Source organism: Carassius carassius, chromosome 12, assembly GCF_963082965.1.
Source record: "Carassius carassius chromosome 12, fCarCar2.1, whole genome shotgun sequence".
Classification (NCBI taxonomy): domain Eukaryota; kingdom Metazoa; phylum Chordata; class Actinopteri; order Cypriniformes; family Cyprinidae; genus Carassius; species Carassius carassius.
In genome coordinates this window covers 13,022,749-13,050,311 of record NC_081766.1, presented here as the reverse complement: position 1 = coordinate 13,050,311, position 27,563 = coordinate 13,022,749, and the positions used below count along the sequence as shown (strand labels likewise).

At 38.0% G+C, this 27,563-nt stretch overlaps 2 protein-coding genes, 1 non-coding gene and 1 pseudogene across 4 annotated transcripts; all 4 read right to left on the bottom strand.

Moving 5' to 3' along the window:
* Window positions 1–3,754: 3,754 nt before the first annotated feature.
* LOC132155336 (tetratricopeptide repeat protein 19, mitochondrial-like) lies at window positions 3,755–8,851 on the bottom strand (annotated as a pseudogene).
* Window positions 8,852–10,074: 1,223 nt separating this feature from the next.
* LOC132154834 (protein lifeguard 2-like) lies at window positions 10,075–14,950 on the bottom strand. Its single transcript, XM_059563527.1, has 12 exons — window positions 14,848–14,950; window positions 13,430–13,592; window positions 13,201–13,337; window positions 12,861–12,925; window positions 12,705–12,758; window positions 12,555–12,605; window positions 12,380–12,419; window positions 12,202–12,239; window positions 11,926–12,013; window positions 11,747–11,842; window positions 11,386–11,439; window positions 10,075–11,302 (listed from the first exon to the last, which is right to left on the bottom strand). Exons 2-12 carry the CDS (start codon window positions 13,584–13,586, stop codon window positions 11,156–11,158), a joined length of 927 nt encoding a protein of 308 aa, XP_059419510.1. The 5' UTR covers window positions 13,587–13,592; window positions 14,848–14,950; the 3' UTR covers window positions 10,075–11,155.
* A 668-nt stretch (window positions 14,951–15,618) lies between these two features.
* On the bottom strand, window positions 15,619–27,547 carry LOC132154831 (ATP-binding cassette sub-family F member 2). 2 transcript variants are annotated; one of them, XM_059563524.1, is made up of 15 exons: window positions 27,416–27,547; window positions 26,445–26,626; window positions 25,678–25,890; window positions 25,401–25,583; window positions 24,821–24,992; window positions 24,521–24,616; window positions 24,003–24,105; window positions 23,809–23,904; window positions 21,975–22,094; window positions 21,762–21,851; window positions 21,559–21,669; window positions 21,421–21,483; window positions 18,137–18,265; window positions 17,853–18,056; window positions 15,619–16,135 (listed from the first exon to the last, which is right to left on the bottom strand). In XM_059563524.1, the coding sequence occupies exons 2-15, from the start codon at window positions 26,587–26,589 to the stop codon at window positions 16,019–16,021; spliced, it is 1,842 nt and encodes a 613-aa protein (XP_059419507.1). In that variant the 5' UTR covers window positions 26,590–26,626; window positions 27,416–27,547; the 3' UTR covers window positions 15,619–16,018. The 2 variants fall into 2 exon arrangements, with proteins under 2 accessions (XP_059419507.1, XP_059419508.1); XM_059563525.1 differs by lacking the exon at window positions 27,416–27,547 and adding an exon at window positions 27,214–27,232.
* On the bottom strand, window positions 24,326–24,443 carry LOC132155450 (small nucleolar RNA SNORD89). The gene has a single exon (XR_009437244.1). It is a non-coding gene; the product is annotated as a small nucleolar RNA SNORD89 (small nucleolar RNA).
* Window positions 27,548–27,563: the final 16 nt, after the last annotated feature.

Genomic DNA, 27,563 nt, shown 5'->3' with positions numbered 1-27,563 from the left:
TAATAATTATGGGTTTAAAATATCATGTGCGATTCTAATACATTGGGAACATGATGACACAGGATGGTGCACTTTCTGAAAACATCTCTTGTTAAACAGACAGATCAGATGGAGCTGCTGATTTGAATCATTTAAGGCCTTTTAACACTGTCAAATGAGAGAATATTTAACTCTTTTATTGGGAATCATCTTCGGAGAATAAGACCAACATTTGACTAATGGTTTAAAGAGTTAAAAGGATCCAAGGCCAGTTATTTAGTAACCAAGTTAATCTAATTCACCTTTAAAAATAGCAGAGAAATTTCTAGGCACCAGCTATGCTTCGGTCATACATTTTGAACAGCACCAGACAACTTCATTAAAAGCTATAAGTTAAACAGAATAGGGGAAATAATTTTTTTTCAAGAAAGTAAATGCTAACATTTATAAAGATATAAGGAAGGTAAATTATACGGTGGCCGAGAGAGATCAACGCGCAGCAATTTAAGAAAACACATGCAAATTGAAAAAACACCAGCAAAAACAAAAAACATCTTCATCAGTTTGACAACACAAGTGTTGCAAATCCTCACAGCACATGCGTATAACGAAACACGCTGCAAATCCCCACAGCACATGCATATAATGAAACGCGCTGCAAATCCTCACAACACATGCATATAACAAAACGCGCTGCAAATCCTCACAACACATGCATATAACAAAACGCGCTGCAAATCCTCACAACACATGCATATAACAAAACGCGCTGCAAATCCTCACAACACATGCATATAACAAAACGCGCTGCAAATCCTCACAACACATGCATATAACAAAACGCGCTGCAAATCCTCACAACACATGCATATAACAAAACGCGCTGCAAATCCTCACAACACATGCATATAATGAAACGCGCTGCAAATCCTCACAACACATGCATATAACAAAACGCGCTGCAAATCCTTCACAACACATGCATATAACAAAACGCGCTACAAATCCACACAACACATGCATATAGCGAAATGCACTGCAAATCCTCACAACACATGCATATAACAAAACGCGCTGCAAATCCTTCACAACACATGCATATAACGAAACGCGCTGCAAATCCTCACAACACATGCATATAACGAAACGCGCTGCAAATCCTTCACAACACATGCATATAACAAAACGCGCTGCAAATCCTTCACAACACATGCATATAACAAAACGCGCTACAAATCCACACAACATATGCATATAGCGAAATGCACTGCAAATCCACACAACACATGCATATAACGAAACGCGCTGCAAATCCTTCACAACACATGCATATAACGAAACGCGCTGCAAATCCTCACAACACATGCATATAACGAAACGCGCTGCAAATCCTCACAACACATGCATATAACGAAACGCGCTGCAAATCCTTCACAACACATGCATATAACGAAACGCGCTGCAAATCCTCACAACACATGCATATAACGAAACGCGCTGCAAATCCTTCACAACACATGCATATAACAAAACGCGCTACAAATCCACACAACATATGCATATAGCGAAATGCACTGCAAATCCACACAACACATGCATATAACGAAACGCGCTGCAAATCCTTCACAACACATGCATATAACGAAACGCGCTGCAAATCCTCACAACACATGCATATAACGAAACGCGCTGCAAATCCTTCACAACACATGCATATAACGAAACGCGCCGCAAATCCTCACAACACATGCATATAACGAAACGCGCTGCAAATCCTTCACAACACATGCATATAACGAAACGCGCCGCAAATCCTCACAACATATGCATATAACGAAATGCGCTGCAAATCCTCACAACACATGCATATAACGAAACGCGCTGCAAATCCTCACAACACATGCATATAACGAAATGCGCTGCAAATCCTTCACAACACATGCAAATAACGAAACGCGCTGAAAATCCTCACAACACATGCATATAACGAAACGCGCTGCAAATCCTCACAACACATATAGAAAAATGCACTGCAAATCCTCACAACACATGCATATAACGAAACACGCTGCAAATCCTCACAACACATGCATATAGCAAAATGCACTGCAAATCCTCACAACACATGCATATAACGAAACGCGCTGCAAATGGCTACTGTGCAGTGGCTACTGGTCAGTGGAGTTGTTGGTGAACTGAAAGGGTAGTTTTTTTTTTTTTTTTTACACCCTGATTGCATGACTCCTTTATCTTTTGGATATTATTAGCCTAAATAAGCTGAATAATTACATGATTAAATATAAAACTTTACTTAAGATGGCTAACTTTAATATCCTCAGCTAAATATAATTTCAAGGTTAATGAAAATAAATTTGCAATGCTTCATTAATTGTTTCTTAATGTGCATGTGTTGTGAAGGATTTGCAGTGTGTTTATTTATATGCATGTGTTGTGAAGGATTTGCAGCGCGTTTCGTTATAGGCATGTGCTCTGAGGATTTGCAGCGCGTTTCGTTATATGCATGTGTTGTGAGGATTTGCAGCGTTTCTTAATTTGCATGTGTTGTGAAGGATTTGTAGCGCGTTTCGTTATATGCATGTGTTGTGATGATTTGCGACACTTGTGTTGTCAAACTGATCAAGATGTTTTCTTCATTTGCGGGTGTTTTTTCAATTTGCATGTGTTTTCTGAAGTTGCAGCGTGTTGATCCCTCTCGGCCACCTTAAAATTAAAGTGAAAGTCATGACATTTGCCAAGTATTGTTACCCATACTCGGAATTGGTGCTCTGCATTTAACCCATCCAAGTGCACACACACAGCAGTGAGAAGTGAACACACACCCAGAGCAGTGGGCAGCTATATAAGATCCAGCGACCGGGATCAACTGGGGGTTCAGTGCCTTGCTCAAGGACACTTTAACCATGAGTACTGAGTGTGGAAGAGAGCGCTGTTCATTCACTCCCCGCCACCTACAATGCCTGCCAGCACCGACACTCAAACCGGCAACCTTCTGGTAACTAGTCCGGCTCTCTAACCATTAGGCCACAGCTGCCCTAATGCCCTTAAGCGTTTAATTATGTTTCCCTTTCATGTATTGTGTGTAAATATCACAACCAAAATACCTTCAAGAAATGAAATAAAGAAAAACTAAAAAACTGCATGTTTAAAAAAAATCACTCTTCGATTCAACATTTTGGATTTACTGATCTTTTTTGGGTTTAAGAGCTCGTGGATGATATTTAGGGAATGTGAGCATATACTGACCTCTACCGGGCAGAGTTGAAAACACCTGCAGGTTTTAACTTAGGGGGTCAGAACCAACATAAAAAAATAACAAAAATTTTGTTCACGTTTATCAAATTGCATCTCACATCAACACAAGTTGGCTATAAATAAGATCATTACACGTTCCATTGCACAATATTTCAAAAGACCAATGATGAGCTGAACTGATGTACAGAATTTCTGACTTCTCACTCAGTCATCAGTCTCTAATTGTCTTTCCTGATTCTCTTTTACAGAGGAATAATTTATTGCAGTGTAAGAGCAATACTAAAAAATAAGTCTAATGTGAAAGAATGTATAAAAAGGGCATTAGACAATTTATGTTGTGCACTGCTGAATTATGGATTTAAAATGTGAAATGGCAACCAGTGAATGTTACAATTGTTCATGGCTGGAGGATTATGGTCCTGCTAAGACCATAACAACACTGAATTATTTGTCTAAATGTTGTGCTCAGCTGAAGTATATTATATACTTCCAGGAAGCTCAACTGAAGTATATTATACTTCCAGGAGTGTATGTGCGCACAGGCATCATTTGGATCATTTCTTAAGCTCCTGTTCTTTAGGTTTGCTCTCCGTTTGCCCGTCTCTCCTGCTGGCCAGCTTATTCAGCCCATCCTGAAGCTGCTCTATGGCCTCTCCATCTCCAGCACATGCCACTTGTAGTTTACCATACTCCTCAAACACCCCTGCTAAACAAAAGCCAAACAACAGTGACTCAACTGTGAAAATGTCATTTTAATTATAAAACAATAAGCAAACACCCACTCAAACAAAAGTATGAATTTAAAAAATATGGGGTCAGTAATATTTTTTCAAGAATACTTTTATCAATCATGGTTGCATAAAATTGACATGTGAAGACATAAAAAAAAAATACATTAAAAAAGCTGTTCAATTTACCTTTCTATTCATCCAAGAATCCTGGCGAAATATGTATCACTGTTTCTACAAAAAATATTAAGCAGCACAACTGTTTAAATCATTAATAATAATAAAAAATACTTCTTGAGCACCAAATCAACATTTTAAAATTAGAAACCTAACGATAATCGGTAAATAAGTAAGTAAATAAAATAAAATAAGTTATAAAATCTTGAAAAAAAGCGCTATATTCTTTGCTCTCAAACAGCAGGGGGCATGTCCGCTGTCCCTGTTGAAACCACGCCCACTCACTGGAGAGGGGGCCGTCTCTCTCAAAAGTCAAATACCACTACAACCTGAATGGATGCTCCCTCTAGGAGCTTATTTGGATTACACAGCCATACCACAGGTAATATCCATTTACACGACAAATGCATAGCTAGCTAGCAAACTGTAGGCTGTAGTAGCCTAATGGCTGCTGAAAATTCAGCTTGGTCAACAAAACAGGAATAAATTATATTTTAAAACTGTTATTTTTAAATTTGTACTATTTCACAGTGAGCAATCTTAGTGAGCTTAAGGCAACTAACTTGTGCCACTCTTTTTTGATTTCATCTTTGTTGTGTGTCTTTTGATGTGCAGTGTACAGGGGGTAACGAGAGGCGATTAGCCTCTCCTGACCGGCAGTGGGATGGTTGGATGAATTTCTGATGTCAGAAGTGTTGGTCATCCCTTGAGAGGGTATTGCACAGTTGAAGCAGAGCTACAAACCGACTGCCCTAAACTCAAGATTTTGTTCCTTCACTGTGCCCACATGGATGTAAGCGGTGGAGGCTACACAGTTCCGGGTTCGGGGGGACTGTCACAACCGGCTTCAAGTCATGACAAAAAGGAGGACGTTTATTTCGCACATATAGTGTGAGCAGTCAAGTAGCACCTTGACAAATGGACCGTATAGTGTGAGCACATAAATCCTGAGCTTTGGTGTGACATTTTGTATGCTATTTACCCATACAGTGGGAGTACATAAATCCTGAGGTTTGGCATGACATTTTGCATGCTATTTATCCATACAGTGGGAGTTGGTATTTAACAAAAACATATTTTTTTTGTATTGCACAGTCTATGCCTGGTTAAAGAAAACTTTATAAACATAAAAAAAATCTTACTGACCCCAGGTGGTTGAATGGTAGTTTATATAATATATAATGTTGCATTTTTACATATTAGTATTACATAAATATTATAATTTCTATGTTCTATTTATAAAAATATATTATATATTGGAATGTGATTTGTGCACTTCATTTGTTAAAATGTTTTTTATATGTAAACATCAGTGGAGATAACGGGATCAGTTGAACTTTTGTGCATCAGAATTCTCGCCATATTCCCAAGCAGCAAATGTTGATCAGGGTGACCTGCTGCCTGTCCAAGCTCAATGGCCTTCTTCACATGAGCCAGAGCCTCATCATGCTTCCCTTGCAGGTCCAACACTGTCGCCAGGTCGCTCATCAGAACCAGGGACTGAAGCAGATTACACAATACCATTTAATGGGACAAACTGTTAGCCACATCAGAAGATGACTGGGAACATATTCATTGAATAACTACTAGTGTGTAATATCTTACAAAGGAAACATCACCTGTGGATGGGACTCTCCCTGCTCCTTCTGGCAGATCTGCAGTGCGTGCTGATAATCTCTGCAGGCTCCTGTGAAACGATGATTAGCTGCCAAATAAACGCGCCCTTGCATCCAGACTAAGATCAAGCAGCAACCTGGTCTCTTTGCGCTCCTCATCTAATTGATATAGATATACATATAGTAAGAGATCAATCTAAAACACAATTGTCTGCTGTAACATACAGCCAAAACTGGAAGTTGTTCTAAGCTACCTGTGATACCTGACAGGCTTTCTGGAGAAAACTCCTTTTGTTTCTCAATCTTGGCCTCTAAAGATTCTGTGCAGAACTGGAAGCCATGCTCTGCCAGTTTGTTCCTGAAAATGAGAAGTCGAGTTACTTCACAGTTACTTAACAGTAATTTAACTAAGTGTTTTCCCTCTTTTCACTCTCTCAGCAGAGGATCAGAACTCACTTGTTTTGAGTGGCATATATGCTGGCCAGCTTCAGCGAAATCTCAGTCACTGCATTGTCATCCTTTTGATATAAAACGAGTAATGGCAGTATGAAAATAGACTGAAGATGATTGCATTTCTCATTGTTTTTGGTTGGTTTATATGATTATCAGTCAACCAAGTTCAGAAATGAAGGAATCAGTAAATAGCCTTACACATGCAAAAAAAAGTGTGTTTTTACCTGTGGTGTTCCTCCTGACAGAATAAAACTCATGGCTGCTTTGAACAGCTTCTCGGCCTGCAACAAAAAACAACAACAAACAGAATTACATGCTGATGTTCACTACAGATGTACGCTCTAATGTAAAGTACGGAGACAGAGGAGTAGGGCAGAGGGAAGATTACCCTCAGCCTTACTCACATTATCCAGCTGACCTTGGACAAAAGGCAAGATTCGCCATCTATGAAGCAAGAGAAACATTTAATTTTCTCTGCCAAGTAATGTATACTATTGATGGTTGCAATTTTTTTTAACAATGTGAAAAACATGGACTGGGCAACAACAACATACCAGGGTGTATGTGTAAATTATGGCTTCATTATTGTGCATCTGATGTGCCAGTCGAACAGCTTTGTGTAAGAAACCATTGGCAGCATCCAGTTCTCCAATCATCATGCTATACTGTGAAGGGTGATGGAGTAACACTCAGACTTGAAAAAAAATATTATGAAAGTCATTTTAAAAAATATTGAAGACTTGAACACACTTCACCACTTTTGCCCAAGTTTTTGCCCCCATTTAAAATTTGGCCAATTTGCTAGTTTCTGATAATTTCTGAAAGTCAGAGCCAGTCTGTTGATCTGAACTGACAGATTTGACAGAAAATCGTGTGTTGTATGATGTGCACAGAGCTGATTTTAGAACACGTATTGTTTTGATTTATCCTGCGTCTCCTAGCATTGAGGCCCATGTTTCTGAATTGTGTGAGAAACTCAGTCATTTAGTGTATAATGCTCAGTTTATTTCTGCAACCATTTATCTGTTTTTGAATAATGCCTACTTGTAAACTGTTCTAAAATCTGATTTGAATATTCATGTAGTGAATTTCAGGCTTGAAGGAATAGTTCACCCAAAAATGTGGATTATGTTTTTAGCAGCTGTTTGGACTGTCATTCTGGTGGCACCCATTCACTGCAGAGATCTACTAGTGAGCAAGTGATTTAATGCCAAATTTTCCCAAATCTGTTCCCTTTAAGAAACAAACTCATCTACAGCTTGGATAGTAAATGTTTTACATTTTATTGTTTTTATTATTAGGCTATTATTTTTTTTTAAACGAGCGGTCATGTGATGTGTTTCGATTAGCGCGAGAAAGATGCGACAATGGATGCTGAGTAGGTGTAACGGAGGCTTGGCTCTGGCGATTACGTTTTGGTTGCACCAGCAACTAAAGCAAAGTCTGAAGTGTGGAAAAGTTTTGACCGTGTTTATATTGAGAATAATGAGTGAATAATGACGCACCATCAGTGAGCGCGGGAACGCGCTGAAACATCTACAGTGGATTCAATAATGTTCCTCCTCAAAAACATGTAGGCTTAGCCTAATCTCTGTGAGTAAAGGTTTTTCAAATGATAACTAAACATTCATTGTGTCTTAAATGCATAATGTGGACAGAGTATTTACGCTAATGTTTGGCATTATTCTCTTATTAAATATCATCTGCTAGTGGCGAAGCAAATCCGGAGCCTTTATCTTAATTTCGTAATTGCCGAATACCCATCTTAATTTAAAATTTATCTTAATTTAATTTGTTAAAAATGACTCGTTTTTATTGGTGCATTGGTCTGTTAAATGAGCCTAGGCCTATATGTCTAGAATGCTGAGATGTTACGATGTCACAGAGGACTTATTTTATTTCTTTGTTCCAACTTCCAAGTGGTCTAGTCTACGTTAGTTATGAATAAATTATGTTAATACATGTATAAATGACTCATTCTTGACAAAAGTTAAAAGAGCGGTGTGTGTGCGCACATTTTAATAATGTCGGGCTGTAAACGGGTTCGGGCTTTAAAAAAAAGCTGTCAATCAAAATGTAGAGAAAAGAAATCTCTTATAGCCGAGCCACTAATTAAAATGTCTTTATTGCAAAAATGACATGTCCTAAATGGACAACTTTAGAATGCCCACGCGTGGCGGCATGGGGCCTTCTTCAGGGCATGTTCTACTTTGGACCGAAGAGCACCCAAATCAAATTTAAAAGGGATTAAGCACGCCATTCATCTTGAATCAAAATGTAGCCCAGGCTACTTGTCAGGCTCGGGCCGAAACCTGTCGGGCTCGGGTCCTGTCGGGCCTAACCTTTAAATCCCGATTACAGCTCTAAAGACAACTCACCTACGACCCCCACGCAGGAGCCCAGCTGCTGACCCCCGCAGTGCCTGGGTGACGTTTCTCACTGACACACAGTCATGGCCTTCTGCGCCAGCGGCTCGACCGCGCGAACACACCAGCCGGCGCATGCAGCGATTCGATTCTTACATAAGATAATCTAGAACCGGATATATTTCTCGTACAGTCGTTAACACTGCTTTAAACAAGCTACCTGTGCAGCCAGCTGTCGACAGCAAGAACACAGCGCCATATTTCTATGAAAATGCACTCACGTCAAGCCAGCCCGGGCTCACGATTTATTTACTTTCATTTCGATCCATATAATTTACATTTTAATTATATGGTTTTTGATGAATTGTACATTGAATATGGATTTCACATATTATTAATTTATATAAAATACCTGGCACTAGACGCACCCAAACATGTGGGTCATTCCTGTAGCACGTTATTATTAATAATAACATAAACTTAAATTCATTTATATGTTATATACTTTTAAACAATCACATTTTAAAATTTTACAAACACTTTTGTTTAAAATTATCCTAAAATCGCAATTGGAAATTAATGATATATTTATTTATGCCTTTTCTGACAACTAATTAGGGGTACTTGCATGAATTTTGGTTGAAAAAACAACAACTTTACAAACATGAAAAAGCCCTAAAATAATAAATAAAAAAATAATTATAAAGAGTAGGTTTACAGATGAGAATTCTTGATTCATTACTAAGGTACTTTTTTAAATGACTGCATAACAGGAATAACACATAAAATAAACACACTGGTTTATATTCACTGTTCTGTTTATTTATTGTACTAAAGCACAGATGCGGTTACAAAACAGCACAATAAAATAACAGGAAAAAGAAGGAATGCTTTTCAGTTCTAAATTATCACACAGTGGGTCCCTGTACCATAGATCATGCAGTAATTACAGGTTATAAGTATTCTTTTGTAGACACAGAAGTGCACAGAGAGAGAAAGAAATAGGAAAGGCAGAGGGGTGATCCATATACATTCACACTTAATATGCACATAAACAATAAAAACTGCACAAAAAAATACATAGATCACCTCAAATTGAAATCCTTCATCTGAAAAAAAATTGCTTTCAAAGCCTTTATACATTTAATCTAAAAAGGAACAAAGTTGCATGTGTGAAATATAAATATGGAAAAATACATACATTTTTGTTTTTTAAACTGCCATTTATTTCAGGTTAGAATAGCCTTAAATCAAGAAATAAATTGTATGGGTATGTGAGGCTTTCCAACGAAATCTCGTTCACTGTGACACATAAAACACCAATCCATCCAAAAGATGAATGTTTAATTTACAGAAACAGTTTGAAATGCACGCAAAGAGGAATGTCAATACTGGTTTAAATGACCTAAAAACCTATTGAGGTTTTAAGAATTATGAAAGGTTTTTTCAAATTATAATATCAACACACTCTCTACACTCAAGTTCTGAAGAGACAAGAGTTTATTAAAGCCCATGGAAAATAAGCCCTATGTGCTTGAAACAAATCATGAAATACATTATATCATTTTTTGTCTCTTCTGAATGTAATAAGTCATCTCTTTTCAAATAAGTCAGCACCTGATAATTCAGTATCTAAAACAGTTTGCTCCAAGGTGACTAAGAAAATTAGAAATAGAAACAATCAAGTCTTGAAAATCAACATAACACTCAAGCATCACACACTTACGAGTTAATTTACGAGGCAGTTTATAGACATATATCACAGACCTCACGACTGATGTGTTGGACCAAGTGCCACATTTAAAATCTCTGTCACATGACAGAATTATATTTGGCACACAGTATATATATTTATATATTTTTTTATAAATCTGCATCGGCTGCATACAACAACACTGAAACCTCATTATCAACCAGCATTCAGAGGCACAAAATATTTACTCACCACAACCTGTAAACTCCAGCTTCTGTTCCCAGTCAAGAGCACATTATTGCACAAAAAGCAATTCAAAGTGTCACATAAGGGCATCTCTAGCTCTGGTATAATTTCACTGCACAATGTTGCCGATTGACAAAACCCAGGTTGAAAAGACTTACACATTTAGTGATCGCCGGCAAAGGGCTGCCCGTCAAGTTTAAGATTAATTTCATTTATACAACGTGCAAACGAAGGGATAATATCCATTGACAATCAAGTACTGTCACAATATTCCCCACTAAATCACACTCAAACACACACTGATTTTTTTCTCATTATTGTATGCTGGAATTCTAATCATTATGGGATTTTCAACTGAAAATACAAAAGTGATGTGCAGTAATTGTCTACCCTAAACAGCATGTGTATATCTGAGTGGTAGCATGCTTATCTTGCAGCGAGGGTTTGCAAAGAGCTGCCTAACCATGACCAGAAGGAAAACAACAGCACACATCAAACTTCAACTGCCACACAGAATGAAGGAAGACTGTTCGCTCCTCACCAAACCTTGGAGTAACTGAGAAGGGTGTGTGTGTATGTGTGTGTAACAGACAAAGGCCAAAGCCTGGGCACAGCATGAACACCTCACTCACGGCTCCCAAAGAGCTGAAGGAAAAAAAGGAATATGTATACCACATCCATGTAGAGGCAGATGGCTCCAAACACGTGCTCCTCTGGGTTCAGAGAGTAGCGCCTGTTGCCTATCAGCAGCTGCATGTCAAATGCCAGAAACTATAGCATGACGAAAAGAACATAATTACATCTTGTATGAAGCACATAAACGTGACAAAATTGCATTGTTGAACGGTACTAACCAGAGTGAAAACAAGAGCACCAAATCCAGCATAAGCAGTATGCAACCAGGGGATCTAAAACCACAGACAGAAGCAGATGTTTAAGTTGACAACACTGTAGGAATGCATACTGCACACTGTATACACGGTGAAAAAATGGCAGGTGTGGTTACCAGAACTTCACTGTAAACAAAAAAAAAGAGGTTGCAACATAGGTTTTAGGATTGGGATTAGGAATGAATTTTAAATTTACAGCAAAGTTTACAGTGTTGCTATTTCAAAAAGATAAAGATAAAAGTTCAATCTACGTGATCACGGCACAGCATATTAGTGATAGCTTCATAGTGATTAAATATCTATTAAAGGTTTACAAGCAGCTTACATATCCAAATGGTGCGGTGAAGAACAGCAGAAGCCCGGTGATCATCAGCACCATCATGAGGGAGAAGAGTAATCCATGACAGGTGGTGAAGTCAACCTAGACGACAGAAGACATCGCTCCATCAAATTACACAGAAACCAAGCGCTTGAAAGAATCCGTTAAGGGCTAAATGAGCTCACCCTGGATTGGAAACAGAAGAGTGTGACTGCCAAACACACCAGTGCTGTGATGCCTACACACATCATCACCACTTTGGTATTATGATAGCTGTATAAAAAAAAAAAAAAGAGTGAGATTGTGGCAAATTCAACACATAGAGGCACATACACTAACATTCTAAAGAGTCTAAAAATATTATAAAGAATATTTTACTTCTAACAATGCTTTGTGTTTTAAATGAATACAATCCAATAAGTTTAATAAGTTATTCAATTGAAATATAACATTTATCTTACCTGGCTAGCATGCCTGCCATATAGGACATTGCCAAAGTCTGAAAAAAAAAAAACAAGAATATTCTCCCTTTTCTTTTTCTGGTGGTTAAATGATAGTGGATACTTATTAGTAGTAAATATACTTATTATAAATTAGTGTTACTAACATTTATCTTTCAACTACAAAAATATTACTTACAAAAATGGCTAGAAGGATCATATTGGTAGGATATCTTCGTCTGTAGATGAAAAACAGACACTGATAGATAAGTTATGTACGTAAAAGAAGCTCACAGTTCCTGAAATCATACATCTCCTATGTTGGTTTCAAACTCAAAGACAAGAAGAAAGTATAATAAAAAGTACTTTCTTACCGTGCATTTGTGCTGCATACAAGCATCAGGTATGTTCCCATGAAAGTCATGCTGGACAAAAACAAAGCAGCATCACTAGCACATAATTAAAATCTAAAGTCTCGAAACATCTAATGAGAAAACTGAACAGTGTATAATTCAGTCACTTACTATGAGGTCAGATAGAAAACTCGATTGTACTGGACAAACTTCCGGACAGGCTCACTGTGAAAGACGGGATGGTCGTCAGTGACAGTGCTTGCTTTTAAAAATGGAATAAATGCATATAATGGGGTTGTGACATACTCTGATGTGTGTATGACTTACCAAAATGTGAAGAGTGACACCACACCAAACGTGACCATGAGCTGAACCATGAGGATACAGAAAACCTGCCAAAGAAAAACATGCTTTTCATGACTAAGATGTTTACCATTCGAAAAGTTTCAGGTAGGTAAGATTTTTAAATGTTTTTGAAAGACATGTCTCATCAAGCTCATTAAGATGGTTATATTGTGAAATATAATTACAATTATAATCTTTATATTCCTTGATGGAGATAAAGTTAAAAGGAACAGCATTTATTTGAAATGAAGCATTTGACATACTGACACATATTTCAAAAACGGCTGCAAATGGAAAAACTACTGAATCAGGACTTTCACACCTTCCTGATGAACATTCGGCGGACATTCTTGTCCTCCCAGTTGCTTCCACTGAGGCCGTCGAAGCTGCTGCTGGAGCTCGGGTCAGAGAAGGGTGAGGAGGACATGTCTGCAGCATATGCATTGGAATATCCTGGACCTAAACAGACATTTTCCACTATTAACTTTGTTTCTTTCTTAACAAAATTTCTGCATCTATAACCAAAGATATTATAATAAAAAGTCCCTTACTAGGGCCAGGATGCACATAAGCCCAGCTGGGGTGTATGGGCATAGTTGGGGGTGGCATTGGGGGCGGATGGGAGGCATAAGTGAAGCTACCAGCTCCTTGTTCTTTATCTCCTGCTGTAGCTTCAGCATAGCTGGGTGGGGCTGCTGGCAAACTCATGGTCTACTGTAAAACAATCCCATTAACACAATGAAATAAGAAACAATCTGAGAATGGAATCACAACTAGATCTGATACTTGAGCACCCTCGCTTGCATTAATATTGTATGCCCCAACAACAATGGAACTTTGCAGCTCTTCACCACATGAATTCATTATGAACCTAACACTTGGATCCATTCCTGTTTCAAGCCAAAAGCAGACAGAAAGGTTAAAGAACAGCTTTTATTAAATTACCTTTCAACTGACCACATTATAATGCTTATAAATTAACTCTGTAAAGCATGAAATATATGTCTTTTTTTAAATGGAAGAGTTTATTGAACCTTTTCACAACATTTAAAAGAACTTCTGATAGCTTGTAATGCAAATCAAAGAGATTATTGTAACAGTATATTTTTACAAAAAAAATAAAGTATAAATATTTTAGTTGTCGCTCTATATCTCCTAACAATGTCTTAGTAAAATGATATTTAAATGTTTAGTTTTAAGATCAACACTCTAATGCAATACAATAAAATGATGACTGAGAGATGAGCAAATAAATATTTCTCAAAAGCCTGATGCATCATATTTAATACTCACACTTAAACATGATTTGGATAATCAAGCAAACTAAAGTGTTCTCAGTGCCATAAATGTTCGTCTTGATATATTAATATCAATCTAAAAATTATTCTTTTTACAGTAAAAAGACACGTTTACCAGATCCTGAAGGTGGACGTTTTTAAAATTACACTAAAAAAAGTATAATTTTCTTGCTAAAAAAAAACATGAAGCTGCAATCAGTTGACAGTAGACATGATGTAGAAGATTGCGTATAATTTTTTTCTTCAATAAAGTGGTGATCATGCTGATCATTTAGAGGCTTTTGAAATTAATTGATAAAATATGAACAGTAGTATTTACATGGTTATTGTACTGTCAAGTGTAGTGTTATCTATCATTTGTTATCAACAATAGAGATTGAACATCAGTTTATACATATTGATATGGCTAGCTGCCAAACACACCGCACAACAGTCTCTCATCTAAACTATCAGCCTTCATGAGAACCGTTATACTGAAGTCAGCAGCAGAGACAGAACTGATACACATGCTGCCAGCGCTTAGCTTAGCGAGCACATCGATGACACTTTTCTAGCCTTCTCTGTCGTGTAAGAGACAACAAATGATTTGCGCATATAAGAATAAAGCTGTTAGAAATTACTTTCAAATGTAGGTTCTAATTAATCAGTTAATCAGTACAACTTCAACGTACCGTAATGTAGCAGCTAATGTGATACTCGAGACTCCCAAGTAAAAACAATGCACGCAATCATGTAATGACGTACATCCGGTGTTTCCGGAGATGATCAATGAGAATCGTACAGTTTTAGCAAAATGCACTGTATTTATTATTGAACATATTGATTAAATATTTAAATTTACAGCGAAAATGTGCTGTAGTTCATACAAATCCGAAAAATAAACGAACTCACATATTTGATCAACTATATTTTATTTTTGTAGGGCAAATTTCTATATAGCTAAGCAAAATCCCGAGTTAAAAATCATGCTTTGTAATATTTTAAATAAATGTTATTCTGAGTCACTCTGACCTTTAAATAAAAACAAAACGTAGCTATTGAGACAAAATGCTTTTTTTTTTTTTTTTTTACAATTAAAGTATTAAGTGATGTGTTATAATTTATAATTTTGGACAAACCTCATATATGAATATTTTATATATCAAAATCAGCTGAATGTATAAGAGCTTTAAAATACAGAGTAACATTTTTATTAGGAGTAAAAATATCCAAGCTGTAAATATCCCCTTTCTTCCATTATTGAACACTTTTTTAAAAAGAAACATTTAAAAATACATTTTTATTAATCCCTGTTTTACTAAAAATGTAGAGGCAGCTAGCATTATTCAACTATGCAGACATTGACCCATAATCCTCCTGGTGCTGTAAGAAACCAAGGTAATAAATCTTCAACAAAATGTAGAGAGAAGAAAGATTTAACTCAAAGAAAAAAAGTGTCCAAGCCAAATCAATAAATGTACACTTTTATTAAGACTTCTTTAATGCAAATAGTGCTTTAAACTATATTTGATAAAACTAAAATTCATCAACAGTTCTTGAAGTTTACTTTATCGTTCATCTTTGTTTTTGTCTCATAGACCTTTCCTGTTCTTGTACAAAATAATGAAGTGCATGATTATCTTTACCCATGATTTTAATAGGCATTTTGAAAGTAAAGACCAAATACTGTGATGCAGATTAAACACACAAAAAAAGAAAACAAGACAGCTACTTCCACTGAGACCCCAGCAACTCAGGTTTTAATTGTATCTGCAGTCTAACCAGCATGCTTGTATTTCCTGGAGAGCAATAGTCTAGTTGGCTGAGATGTTGGAACTGCCCTCTATGGGCACTCTCTACTGGCTATAAATCATGCATCTGTTTGTCGATTTTTGACTTTAGATGTTCCTTGTAGGCCAGAATGTCCCTGCTCCATTTTGTGATGGTCTGCTTTTCACAAACCCAGATCTCCTGAGCCACCTGCAAGGAAACAAACCAATATTACTACAAAGTAAGAAAGACCTCATGTCAGCTTCATTAGCTTGACAGAGACAAAATGACAGTTTAATGTAGATAGTTAAAGGTGCTGATCATATAATTAGAATATCATCAAAAAGTTGATTTTCACTCATTTCATTCAAAAAGTTAAACGTATATTATATTAATTCATTACACACACACACACTGATACATTTCAATGTTTATTTCTTTTAATTTTGATGATTATAAATGACAACTAAGGAAAATCCCAAATTCAGTATCTCAGAAAATTAGAACTTTAGACCAATACAAAGAAAGGATTTTTAGAAATCTTTGCCAACTGAAAAGCATGAACATGAAAAGTATGAGCATGTACAGCACTCAATACTTAGTTGGGGCTCCTTTTGCCTGAATTACTGCAGCAATGCGGCGTGGCATGGAGTTGATCAGTCTGTGGCACTGCTCAGGTTTTATGAGAGCCCAGGTTGCTCTGATAGTGGCCTTCAGCTCTTCTGCATTCTTGGGTCTGGCATATCCCATCTTCCTCTTCATAATACCCCATTGATTTTTTTATGGGGTTAAGGTCAGGTGAGTTTGTTGGCCAATAAAGCAAAAGGGATACCATGGTACTTAAACCAGGTACTGGTAGCTTTGGCACTGTGTGCAGGTGCCAAGTCCTGTTAGAAAACAAAATCTGCATCTCCATAAAGTTGGTCAGCAGCAGGAAGCATGAAGTGCTCTAAAACTTCCTGGTATATGGCTGCGTTGACCTTGGACCACAGAAAACACAGTGGACCAACACCAGCAGATGACATGGCACCCCAAACCATCACTGACTGTGGAAACTTTACACTGGACCTCAAGCAACGTGGATTGTGTGCCTCTCCTCTCTTCCTCCAGACTCTGGGACCCTGATTTCCAAAGGAAATTCAAAATGTACTTTCATCAGAGAACACAACTCTGCAGCAGTCCAGTTCTTTTGGTCTTGAGACACTTCTGACGCTGTCTGTTGTTCAAGAGTAACTTGACACAAGGAATGCGGCAGCTGAAATCCATGTCTTGCATACGTCTGTGCGTAGTGGTTCTTGAAGCATTGACTCCAGTTGCAGTCCACTCTTTGCGAATCTCCCCCACATTTTTGAATGGGTTGTTTCACAATTCTCTCCAGGGTGTGTATATCCCTATTGCTTGTACACTTCTTTCTACCACATCTTTTCCTTCCCTTCGCCTCTCTATTAATGTGCTTGGACACAGAGCTCTGTGAACAGCCAGCCTCTTTTGCAATGATCTTTTGTGTCTTGCCCTCCTTGTGCAAGGCATCAATGGTCGTCTTTTGGACAACTGTCAGGTCAGCAGTCTTCCCCATGATTATGTAACCTACAGAACTAGACTGAGAGACCATTTGAAGGCCTTTGCACGTGTTTTTAATTAGCTGATTAGAGTGTGGCACCAGGTGTCTTCAATATTGAACCTTTTCACAATATTCTAATCTTCCGAGATACTGAACTTTGGATTTTCCTTCGTTGTCAGTTAGAATCATCAAAATTAAAAGAAATAAACATTTGAAATATCAGTCGGTGTGTAATGAATAATATAATATACAAGTTTAACTTTTTGAATGATTAGTTAAATAAAATCAACTTTTTGATGATATTCTAATTATATGACCAGAACGTGTACAAGAAAGGCTAAAAACTAACTTAAACATTCACATTACCTGCTGAATAAGCCTAAAGTCGTGGCTGACCAGCATCATTCCACCCTCAAAGTCGTTGATCGCCTCAGCCAGAGCATCAATGGTTTCAATGTCAAGGTGATTGGTCGGCTCATCAAGAAAGAGCAAGTGGGGATTCTGCCAGGCCAACCAGGCAAAGCAGACACGGCACTTCTGCCCATCAGACAGATTCCGAATAGGGCTCACCTAGTTTAAAAGGAATGTGTCAATAAGTAAAATATATTTGCAGGTGAAAGTAGTGTTTTTTTTTTTTTTTTACACCTTACCTGCTGTTTGCCGGTGAGTCCATAGCGGCCAATGATTTTCCTCATTTCTTCTTTCTCCTTAATCTCAGGGTAACACTTCATCATGTATTCCAGAGGTGAAAGGTCAAGCTCCAGTTGCTCTGTTAGATGCTAGAGAAGTTAAATACTATTAAAACTAGTCTAAAGCCCCATGAACTCATTTTCTGGAGGCATTTTAATATTAACGTTATTGAAGGGTTTGTTCATCCAAAAATTAAAATTATGTCATTAATAGCAGCGTTTCCATTGTCGAGCTTAAAGCGGGTGTATTAGTGTGTGCCAGGGCCAGTCGCCTTTCCACTGTCACTTCCAGGGCTCGATCGTGCCTCGTCGGGGCTTTTTCGGGGCCAACGGCCAGGGTTTTTTGGCCTGACGAAAACCTTAGGCCAAAGCGGGCAAGCTGGGGCTAGAGGAGGGGTCATGAACAAAGGCAGAGTTTCTCCTCATCTGGAGAGCGTCAGCACCGCAGATCATTTCAGAAAGATAACAGCTTTAACACCAGTATTAAAGACTTTATAAAAGCAATGTAAAAGACTATGCATGTTAAACACTAACGTTACCATAGTAAACATGGTAAATACAACCTATTTGAGAAATCAGACGGCAGCTTCTTATTCTCTATCACAATTGTGTATTTATTTAGTAACATTTTATCTGTCATGAATCTCATCTCGAGAGTTTAGCTCCACGTAGCATATTTCATCAAAATAGAATCATGATTTTTGTTTGGGAGCTTTTATAAAAATAAAGAGTCTGCACTGCAGATCATTTCAGAAAGCTAACATCTATAACACCAGCATTAAAAAAACATTTTTAAATAAGTTGAGCTCAAAACTCACTTTCAGTAACCAGCGTGTGACCGTTTGAAGAAATCGGACATCAGCTTCTTATTCTCTATCACAATATTGTATTTAGTAACTTACGGCGCTTTCAACTACACAGTACCAGCTCGCCTCGGCTCTGTTTGGTTTTCCACTGTGTAAAAGTTGTACCTGTACCGGCTTCCAGGTACTTTTTTTCGTACCACCTCCGGCGAGGTTCCAAGCGAGCGGAGGCGATACTATAATGTGACGTGAAAACACAGCAGACTGCTGATTGGTCAGAGAGAATCGTCACTTTTCACTGTGTCATCATTACATGCGCCAGCAATAGTATCCAGATAGTATCCAGAATAACCCCGCCATTTTTAAAAAGTTTGGCCAGAGATTGCGTGATATATCCAATATATCCCGAGGATCAAAAACAACATGCACTCGATTTCCTCCATTGTCCTGTGTGTGTGTGGGTAGCGGGTGTGTGTCGCGTAGAAGATTACGTCACGGCAGTTTCCTGCAGCGTCGCTATAACAACCAGGTACTATTGTGGAGGTACTATCTGCAATGGAAAACGGAGCGAAAAGCGAGCCGAGCTGGTACTGGTAATGGAAAAGCGCCATTATATTATCTGTCGTAAGTCTCGTCCCAAGAGTTTAGTTCCACATAGCCTTTCATAAAAATATGTTTTTTTGTTCGGGAGCTTTTATAAAAATAGAGATTATCATTCATTCTTAAATGTGATGTATATGCTAATGCGACTACAAATAAACAGAAACGGACTCAACTGAATAAGCACACTATTTTCATAAGCGTAAAAAATAAAATATAAATAAATGTGTGTGATTTGAGTCCTGAAATTAATTCATTATGATCAATGTATCACTTATTCTATAGTAAAACATTGATGCTTTTGAATATAAATATTTTTAAGCATGCAAACAAACAGCCACTTTTATCATATTCGTTTTGTGATCGTGCTAGTTCCAGTGACTTATTTCTTAGTTTTCTGATAACTTCTCTTTGTTGGTGAAATGACAGGGTTGTGTGACGTTGTTTCTGAGAGGCGTGTAAAGGGCGTGTTTTAGTGAAGGGCGACGGAGCTTCAGGCTCGACTGTGGAAACACTGCACTATTCTGGCCTCGGTGCTACTGGTCCGAGGCTATTAGCCCCACCTGGCTCGTTTTAAGCCCTGGCTCACACTGGCCCGACAGTGGAAATGCGGCTAACGGCTCACCCTCATGTCGTTCCAAACCCACAAGACCTCCGTTCATCTTCAGAACACAGTTTAAGAGATTTTAGATTCAGTCCGAGAGCTTTCTGTCCCCCCATTGAAAATGTATGCATGTACGGTCTACTGTCCATGTCCAGAAAGGTAATAAAAACATCAAAGTAGTCCATGTGACATCAGAGGGTCAGTTAGAATTTGTTGGAGCATCGTAAATACATTTTGGTCTGAAAATAACAAATTACGACTTTATTCAGCACGGTCTTCTCTTCCGGGTCGGTTGCGAGTGCGACTGCGGTGTCTGTTGACGTATGATGATGCTGACTTGAACGTAAAAGGAAACGTGACCGTAGATTACAGAAAACAAGAGTTAATGTCGGGGAAGCTTTTTCTAGGTGGAAAGAGCTAATGCTGGATAAAGATTTCAAAAGAGACGCTGAAGTGGCCCGTTTTCTTCTCGACAGGTAAGTCAGTGTTACAATATTATAATATTTTTTCTTTGCTTGGTTATTATATAGATAGACGAACATTTATAGTTAAAAGTTAAACAGGCTATTTGATGAATAGCAGCTATTGAGTAATGTAGCGAAGGTGCTAAAAACTAGATTTTTAAGTTTTAGTTTTTGTAACCCAGAAATTCTATAGAAATATTTTAATAGAGCATACGATTTTTCTTGCATTGTTTGCACACCTAAGGCTACCAAGTTAATGTTATCTGACATTTTCTGTTATTTATCAGTTATACTGTGTCCTCGCATTGAATAATACAGACGCATACCGTAATTCAGTATCTTACGCGTATAGTGTTAGTTGTCATGTTGCAGTTTGTTTGAAATAACACCCGTTCACCTGAAGGAAAACTCGACGAAGTGCTATTAGAAGACATCCTGTCAAAGCTTTTTGGTACATATCGCCTACCGTAGATGCAACGCGCATTTGAAAAAGCGAGGCGCTGGAGAGCAAAATTAGTTTGAATGCAAAATACAATTTCACCACTAGATGGGAGTATATCCTACTTACAGTCCCTTTAAACTGTGTTCCGAAGATCAACGGAGGTCTTTGCGGGTTTGGAACGACATGAGGGTGAGTCATTAATGACAATTTTGATATTTGGGTGAACTAAAACTTTAATTTGGTCATTTAAGTTATTGCCATTATCTTCACTATTATGAGCCTGATCCATTATTATTACTGCATTTCTACATAAATGTCATGAGCCAACAGACCTGATGATATCGGCCAATCTTCACATGGGAGTTTTTTCTAATCATACCATCTGTGGGCAGGAGCTGAAAGAAGAGAAGCTATTTTATAAACCACAATACTAAAACAAAGTTAAATGCATCTGTTAAAATCTGCCTTACCTCTCCAGCAAGGAGCTTCAGCAAAGTAGACTTGCCTGCCCCATTAGGCCCTACAAGGGCCACCCGTGTGTCCAAGTCAATTCCAAACTCCAGGTTCTTATAAATATGTGGCTATATAACAAAGATACATGTGAGAACCTCAACCCAGAGAAGGATGCAACAAAAGCGTGACAAATGTTGTATTGTTTATTAGACCTGCATACCATATTTTCCGAATACCTGAAGCTGACATTCTGAACCATAATGACAGGAGGAGGGATCTTCCCACAGGGAGAAAAACAAAATGACAGGGTCTGAAAGGAAAAGGTAGTTCGAGCCGTTTCACTATTGATTGAAATCCAGCATATACAGCAACAAATAAAGGCAAAATGCATAGAGTTGTGCCTGAAATCAAGTGGAAACGGTTCTTTCATTACCTTGTCATTCACAACACGCTCAGTCAGACCTGAGGCAACCATCTTCTGTAGAGTCTTCTCTTTGCTCTGAGCTTGTCTGGCCAGCTTGGCAGAACCGTGACCAAACCGAGCAATGTAGTTCTGAGGATCAACAGGATCACGTTTAGATAACCACATCAAATCACAAGCCATGCGGTTAGAGAAATGCAACGAAAATTAGCATTAGTTTACTAATGCAGGATTTAAATTCCTGAGCCTGAACTTTTTTTCTCCCGGGGCTTGGGGGTTGCGAGGGCAGACACATACACAGGGTTATTTGAGACATTAAAAAAAAGAAAATTACAATTCCTTGCAACTTATTAGTAACGTATCTGCCATTGCCATTAGCCCTTGACAGACTCAGACTAAAGATTATGTTGGGATATTTGAAACCGCAGTTCCAAGAATAGATACTCACTACAATATGGTGTAAACACATTGCTTTGTCCTTAAAACATTACATTTCTGAAATAGCTTGGTTCAAAATAAATAACGGTAAATTAAATACTAGGAAATTAATATAAAAAAGGAAATATACAAAGACAGTTTACTACAAAAAAAAACCCTTACAGTTCAATTAAAACCATTAAAGTGGTCCAAGAATTGGTAACAGTAAAAACAGGTCCCACTTATTAATCAATATTGTTATTATCCTTCAAATTCTAATAAAACAAAATGGTACAAATAAAGTGCAGCACATGCAAAGAATGCAATGACTGTGGCAACTTTAACATTTGAAAGGATAATATGGCAAAGTTAAAGCTTTCCTTATTCAAACAGATTTTTTTCTCCTCATGAATATGAGCGACCTGAAGAATAAAAGCTATATCATACACTTCGGAAATTATGAGCCATCACGCTCACAGACACCAGGGATGTGACAATACACTTAGCTTACAAGGTGAGACAAAATGCAGATATTTGGTTCCGTAGAACGAGACAATGTTTTAATACTTTTAAGAAAATTTCAAATGAGAAAATATTTGTCTTTTGATCACAAGTCGTAAAACAATGCAGTTGTACTTTGAAACGTTTTAGTCTAGTTCTTAACTAATGATTATTTTGCTAATCAAGTAATCTGATTATTTTGACAAGTGAGTAATCTGATATTTTTTAGTAATAGAAAAAGTAATAGAATAAAAAGAGGTTTTAATAAGACATACATAACACACAAGTAACGATAAGGCAATAATTGGCCTCAAATAAAGTATCACAAGTACATGGTTTTATTGATCAACACTTAAATTCATAATGTAATAAGCCTAAATTGTTATGAAAAAATACCTGCAGAGGGTGCCAATGGCCTGGTGATGTTTCATGTGATTTAATGACACTTAAATCCATTTAATTTTAGCCACATGCAAAGTCAGAAACTTAGCCCCTTTCACACATACAGTCTATACTGGTAAATTACAGTTAACGGGTCATGCAGAGATAATTACAAAGCTATGCTGTTTTTTTTAAATTGCTTTTCTATGTAAATATGACGCTAGATGGAAATCTTTGACAACTGCGCCTCGCAGCTTTTTCCCTGTGTCGCGCTCAAGACCCAGGCTTCTTTTCCATTCATCAGCTAATGTGTATCCCATGTTTAGAAGAGCAAAAACTAGTAATGTTAGTTTGGTTGAGAGTGAAAGCTGTGTTCCTCTCAACAATATTGGTAGGCAAACTCATGAACTTGAACGTGATATCAACGATATCAAGTGTTTTTAAATGCAGGTCAACTTTTTTTCCACAGCCAAGTGCGCACGCTGAAGATGCGGCATCATGGTGCCGGAGAACTTTAAACCCTGCAAATGTACATTTAGAAGTTTACCTTCATGTGTGCTATCTGGTCCTGCTCCCAGTTAAACCGCTTCATCTGATTCTCCTCCAGTTCTTCTCTGGTCTTCACATACTGGTCATAATTACCCTTCACAGAACAGGATGAATGATGAAATTAAACTGCACATTTGTGATTGTAGGAAATCAGCCCTACGTGCTTACAGGGGACAGAATTAGTATCTATACCGTGTAATATTTCAGCTTCCGCTGGTGCAGGTGAATAATGTTGGTACAAACACCATTGAGGAAGTCTTGAGAATGGGATATTAAAACCAGAATTCTCTTAAACCTGTCGGTGAAAAAAAAGAAAAACTTGAGCATATAGCTCTCAGCATGATTTTTGTAAATTACTGCATCACAATAACAGAATGCATGTTGTAAAACAACACTGGCAACACTAAAGGTGCACTTGTTAACATTTATTACAATACTATGTGTTACTACAGTGTTAGGATTAGAAGATGGTAGTGGTACTCTAATATCTTCAAACAAAATTGCATCTAGGTTGTGCTGACAGATCAGTTAAACGCTTCGGTCTAGTTTTTGTCAAAGCTCTATCCATATCAAGAACAAACTGCTTGATGGAAGAGCTACAATTCGGCCTTTTGTTAACATCATTTCATCAGCAACAATCCACAGTAAACAAATATAAACCCCTTTTAATCAATATTCTCACACAACCTTTGGTTTTTTTTTTTACTTACTGGCTGAGCTCTTCCTCCAGCCACACACATGCATCTAAGTCAAGGTGGTTTGTTGGCTCATCCAACAGCAGCATGAAAGGCTTGAGAAACAGTGCCCTGAAGATTTCAGAAAAAACATGAGTTTAAACATATGCAAAGATTTATGCAGACACATTCACTGAAATGCACATGGATCAGTAATACGCTTCGTACCGTTTTTGTCACTGCACAGTTAGCACAAAGCAACTGCGCTATCATTCGGCCTTTTATTTCATCATCTCCCAGCAGCTCTAACATTAGTATAAGATTCTGAAAGCTCACCGAGCAAGAGCAACACGCATCCTCCAGCCACCGCTGAAGTCTTTGAGTTTCTTCCGCTGCATAGCAGTAGTGAAGCCGAGACCGTTGAGGATCCGCGAGGCCCTCATCTCGGCTTTATCAGCGTCCAGTTCCTCCAAACGCTCATACAGCTCCATCAGTTTCTCACATTCAGCTAAAGTTTGCCAAACAAAACGTAAACAATTACATTCACTAATTAAAAGTGTTCCTCAACCATGAGAATCCTTAAAAACTGAACAGAATTAAGGAGTCTTCTCAAGCTGAGAGGTTCAATATACCACGCCTAGGAAAGGAAGCTGTTACAAAAACAGTTCCTATGAAAACGTGGAAAGTTTTTATATTGATCTGACCTATTAAAGAATTGTATTCTCTGGCAAAAATGTGAAAATGCTCATTAAACACTCATTATGTTTATTCTTATACCATCACTGGTTCTCAGACTCTTTTGAATCAAAAACAATTCATATCGTAAAAGTATGGTTTGATGCCAATTGTCATTTCTAGGTGAACTAATCCTATTAAAATATGCCAATAGCATTTGATCAAAATTATTTAAACTCACAGTCCTCATGAGCGAGCCTTTCAGCCTCTCTCTCCAGCTGAATCCTCTCTTCATCTACCTCCATTACACACTCCAGAGCGGTCTTCTCACTGGGAGCCATCTCACGGGTCAGATGGTAGATATCAATGTGTTCTGGAATCGGCACCTCCCTGTGACCAATCGCTGACAGCAGCATGGATTTGCCTACACAATTTAGATACGAGTCCGTTATCCATGAGCCTGCCAATTGAAGTAATTTATAAAGCCACCAAGAGGAGCTCTATTTGACCAACTTTACCAGTTCCGTTGAGTCCGATAAGGCCATAGCGACGGCCAGAGTTGAGCTCCAAACTAGTGTCACTGAGTAGCTCTTGTCCGTGAAAGGTGAGAGACAAGCTGCTGATGTGCACATCAGTGCTGTTGGGATGAGATGCCAGCACACCAGTCACTGCCCGAGCCTCGGTTTTCTTCAGCTCAAACTCATCCAGCTCCTTCGTCAAACTGGCAACCCCTGTAAAAAAAAAAAAAAAAAAAAGGAATATTCAAGTGGAGTAAGAAGGATGATGAGAATCAGGTTTTAAATATCCTGAATAAAAGCACATGCAATGTCAATTCAAACCAATGTATAAAAACAACAGACAGGCTAAACAAAAATGCAAGTCCACTCTATGACATTAGGTTGCACTTATAGAAAAGCAGAAAAGTTTTTTCTCTGCAAGTTTTTATTTTTTTTAAGTTTATCAAATAACTGATGCAGAAAGAAAAGACCCAGGTTTGTATTCTTTCACAGCTATTCTCTATCACTTGGCAAAATCCTTTGGGCGCTTGACCAAAAACAAATCTTATTTGTTGGCCAGTTTTCTTCGCAGTACAATAAAGAGAGTACAATGAATAAATATATATATTTATTATAAAATAATAAATATATATATATAAAAATAATAAATATATATAAAATAATTTTGACTAGACGTTCGTTCAAAAAAAATTATATAGCACCAAATTTTCACACTGTATATTGGTTGTGAACAGGCCTTAAGACCGCCTTCGAATGGTTTGCCTCACCATTGACCTCATCTGCTCCATTTTGCTGGATCTCAGGTTTCTCTGCATCACCGTTCACTCCATCCTCTGGTTTCTTTGTACGCTGACGAGCTTTGGCTGCTTCTTTCTTCTTCGCTGCCTTCTTTTTTGCTAAATCAGATGGCATTTTAACTGTGAATACCAGGAAAAAACGCCTCTGAAACCTGTGGGAGAGAGACAAACAAACAAAACGATCAGATGCTCTAAGAGATTATTGGGGGGGGGGGGGGGGGGGGCATCACAAAGTGCACACTGTTCCCAAACGTACTTCCTGTTCAAATCAACATTAGATTCGCCTAAAAATACTTCTACTTTGTTCCCAGGGTTGTTTTATGTCTCATGTCCCAGGGTTGTTTCATGTCTCGTGTTAGCATCCACCGAAAGACGGTGGTTCGGCTTTGGTCACGTGGAGGCGGCCAGTAATTTTCCCTGACGCAGTGTAGGCAAATAACCACCGGAACAAAAAGACTTATCGGTACATTACAGCTAGGATATCGCGATGAGTTTTGAAAATAAAAATAAACAACCGATAGAGAAATAGCGAAGCCGCTACTCTTATAAAACGTGTCTGTTAACTCCAAGGCCCGACCAATGAACAACTTCACCAACCATGCTAACTCTAGCCATAAAACACCGTGTATCCCGGATCTTGCTCCCTGGACATAGAACAACTGCAGTTTATACCCAAATTGTGATAAAATTAGTAACTTTAGTTAAATAAAGTGGAATCAACCGAAAAAACATGTTTGACTGGTTGAGGAGCGCACGCGAGTAACGTTATCTGTTCCCGCGAGCTAACGGCCTGTACAACTATACAGTTAATCCAAAAGATGTCCGTAGAACTAAATTACATGAGCAGAAGAGGTATGAGATTTTGTGGACATTGATTATTAGAGATTGAGCGTTAACACGAGTAAATAACCAACTTGAATGGAATAAGGCCGTTGTCTTACCTAGCTCTCTTCTTGATGAAGCGCTAGCAGCGGAGAAGCGGTCTCATGGCTCGCGCTAGAAGCTGTGAGGCGCGTGTCACCAATACCGGGCATGGCAGCCAATCAGAGGCCGAACTTAGAACTCTCCACCCACTTCTTCTTCTTGTAG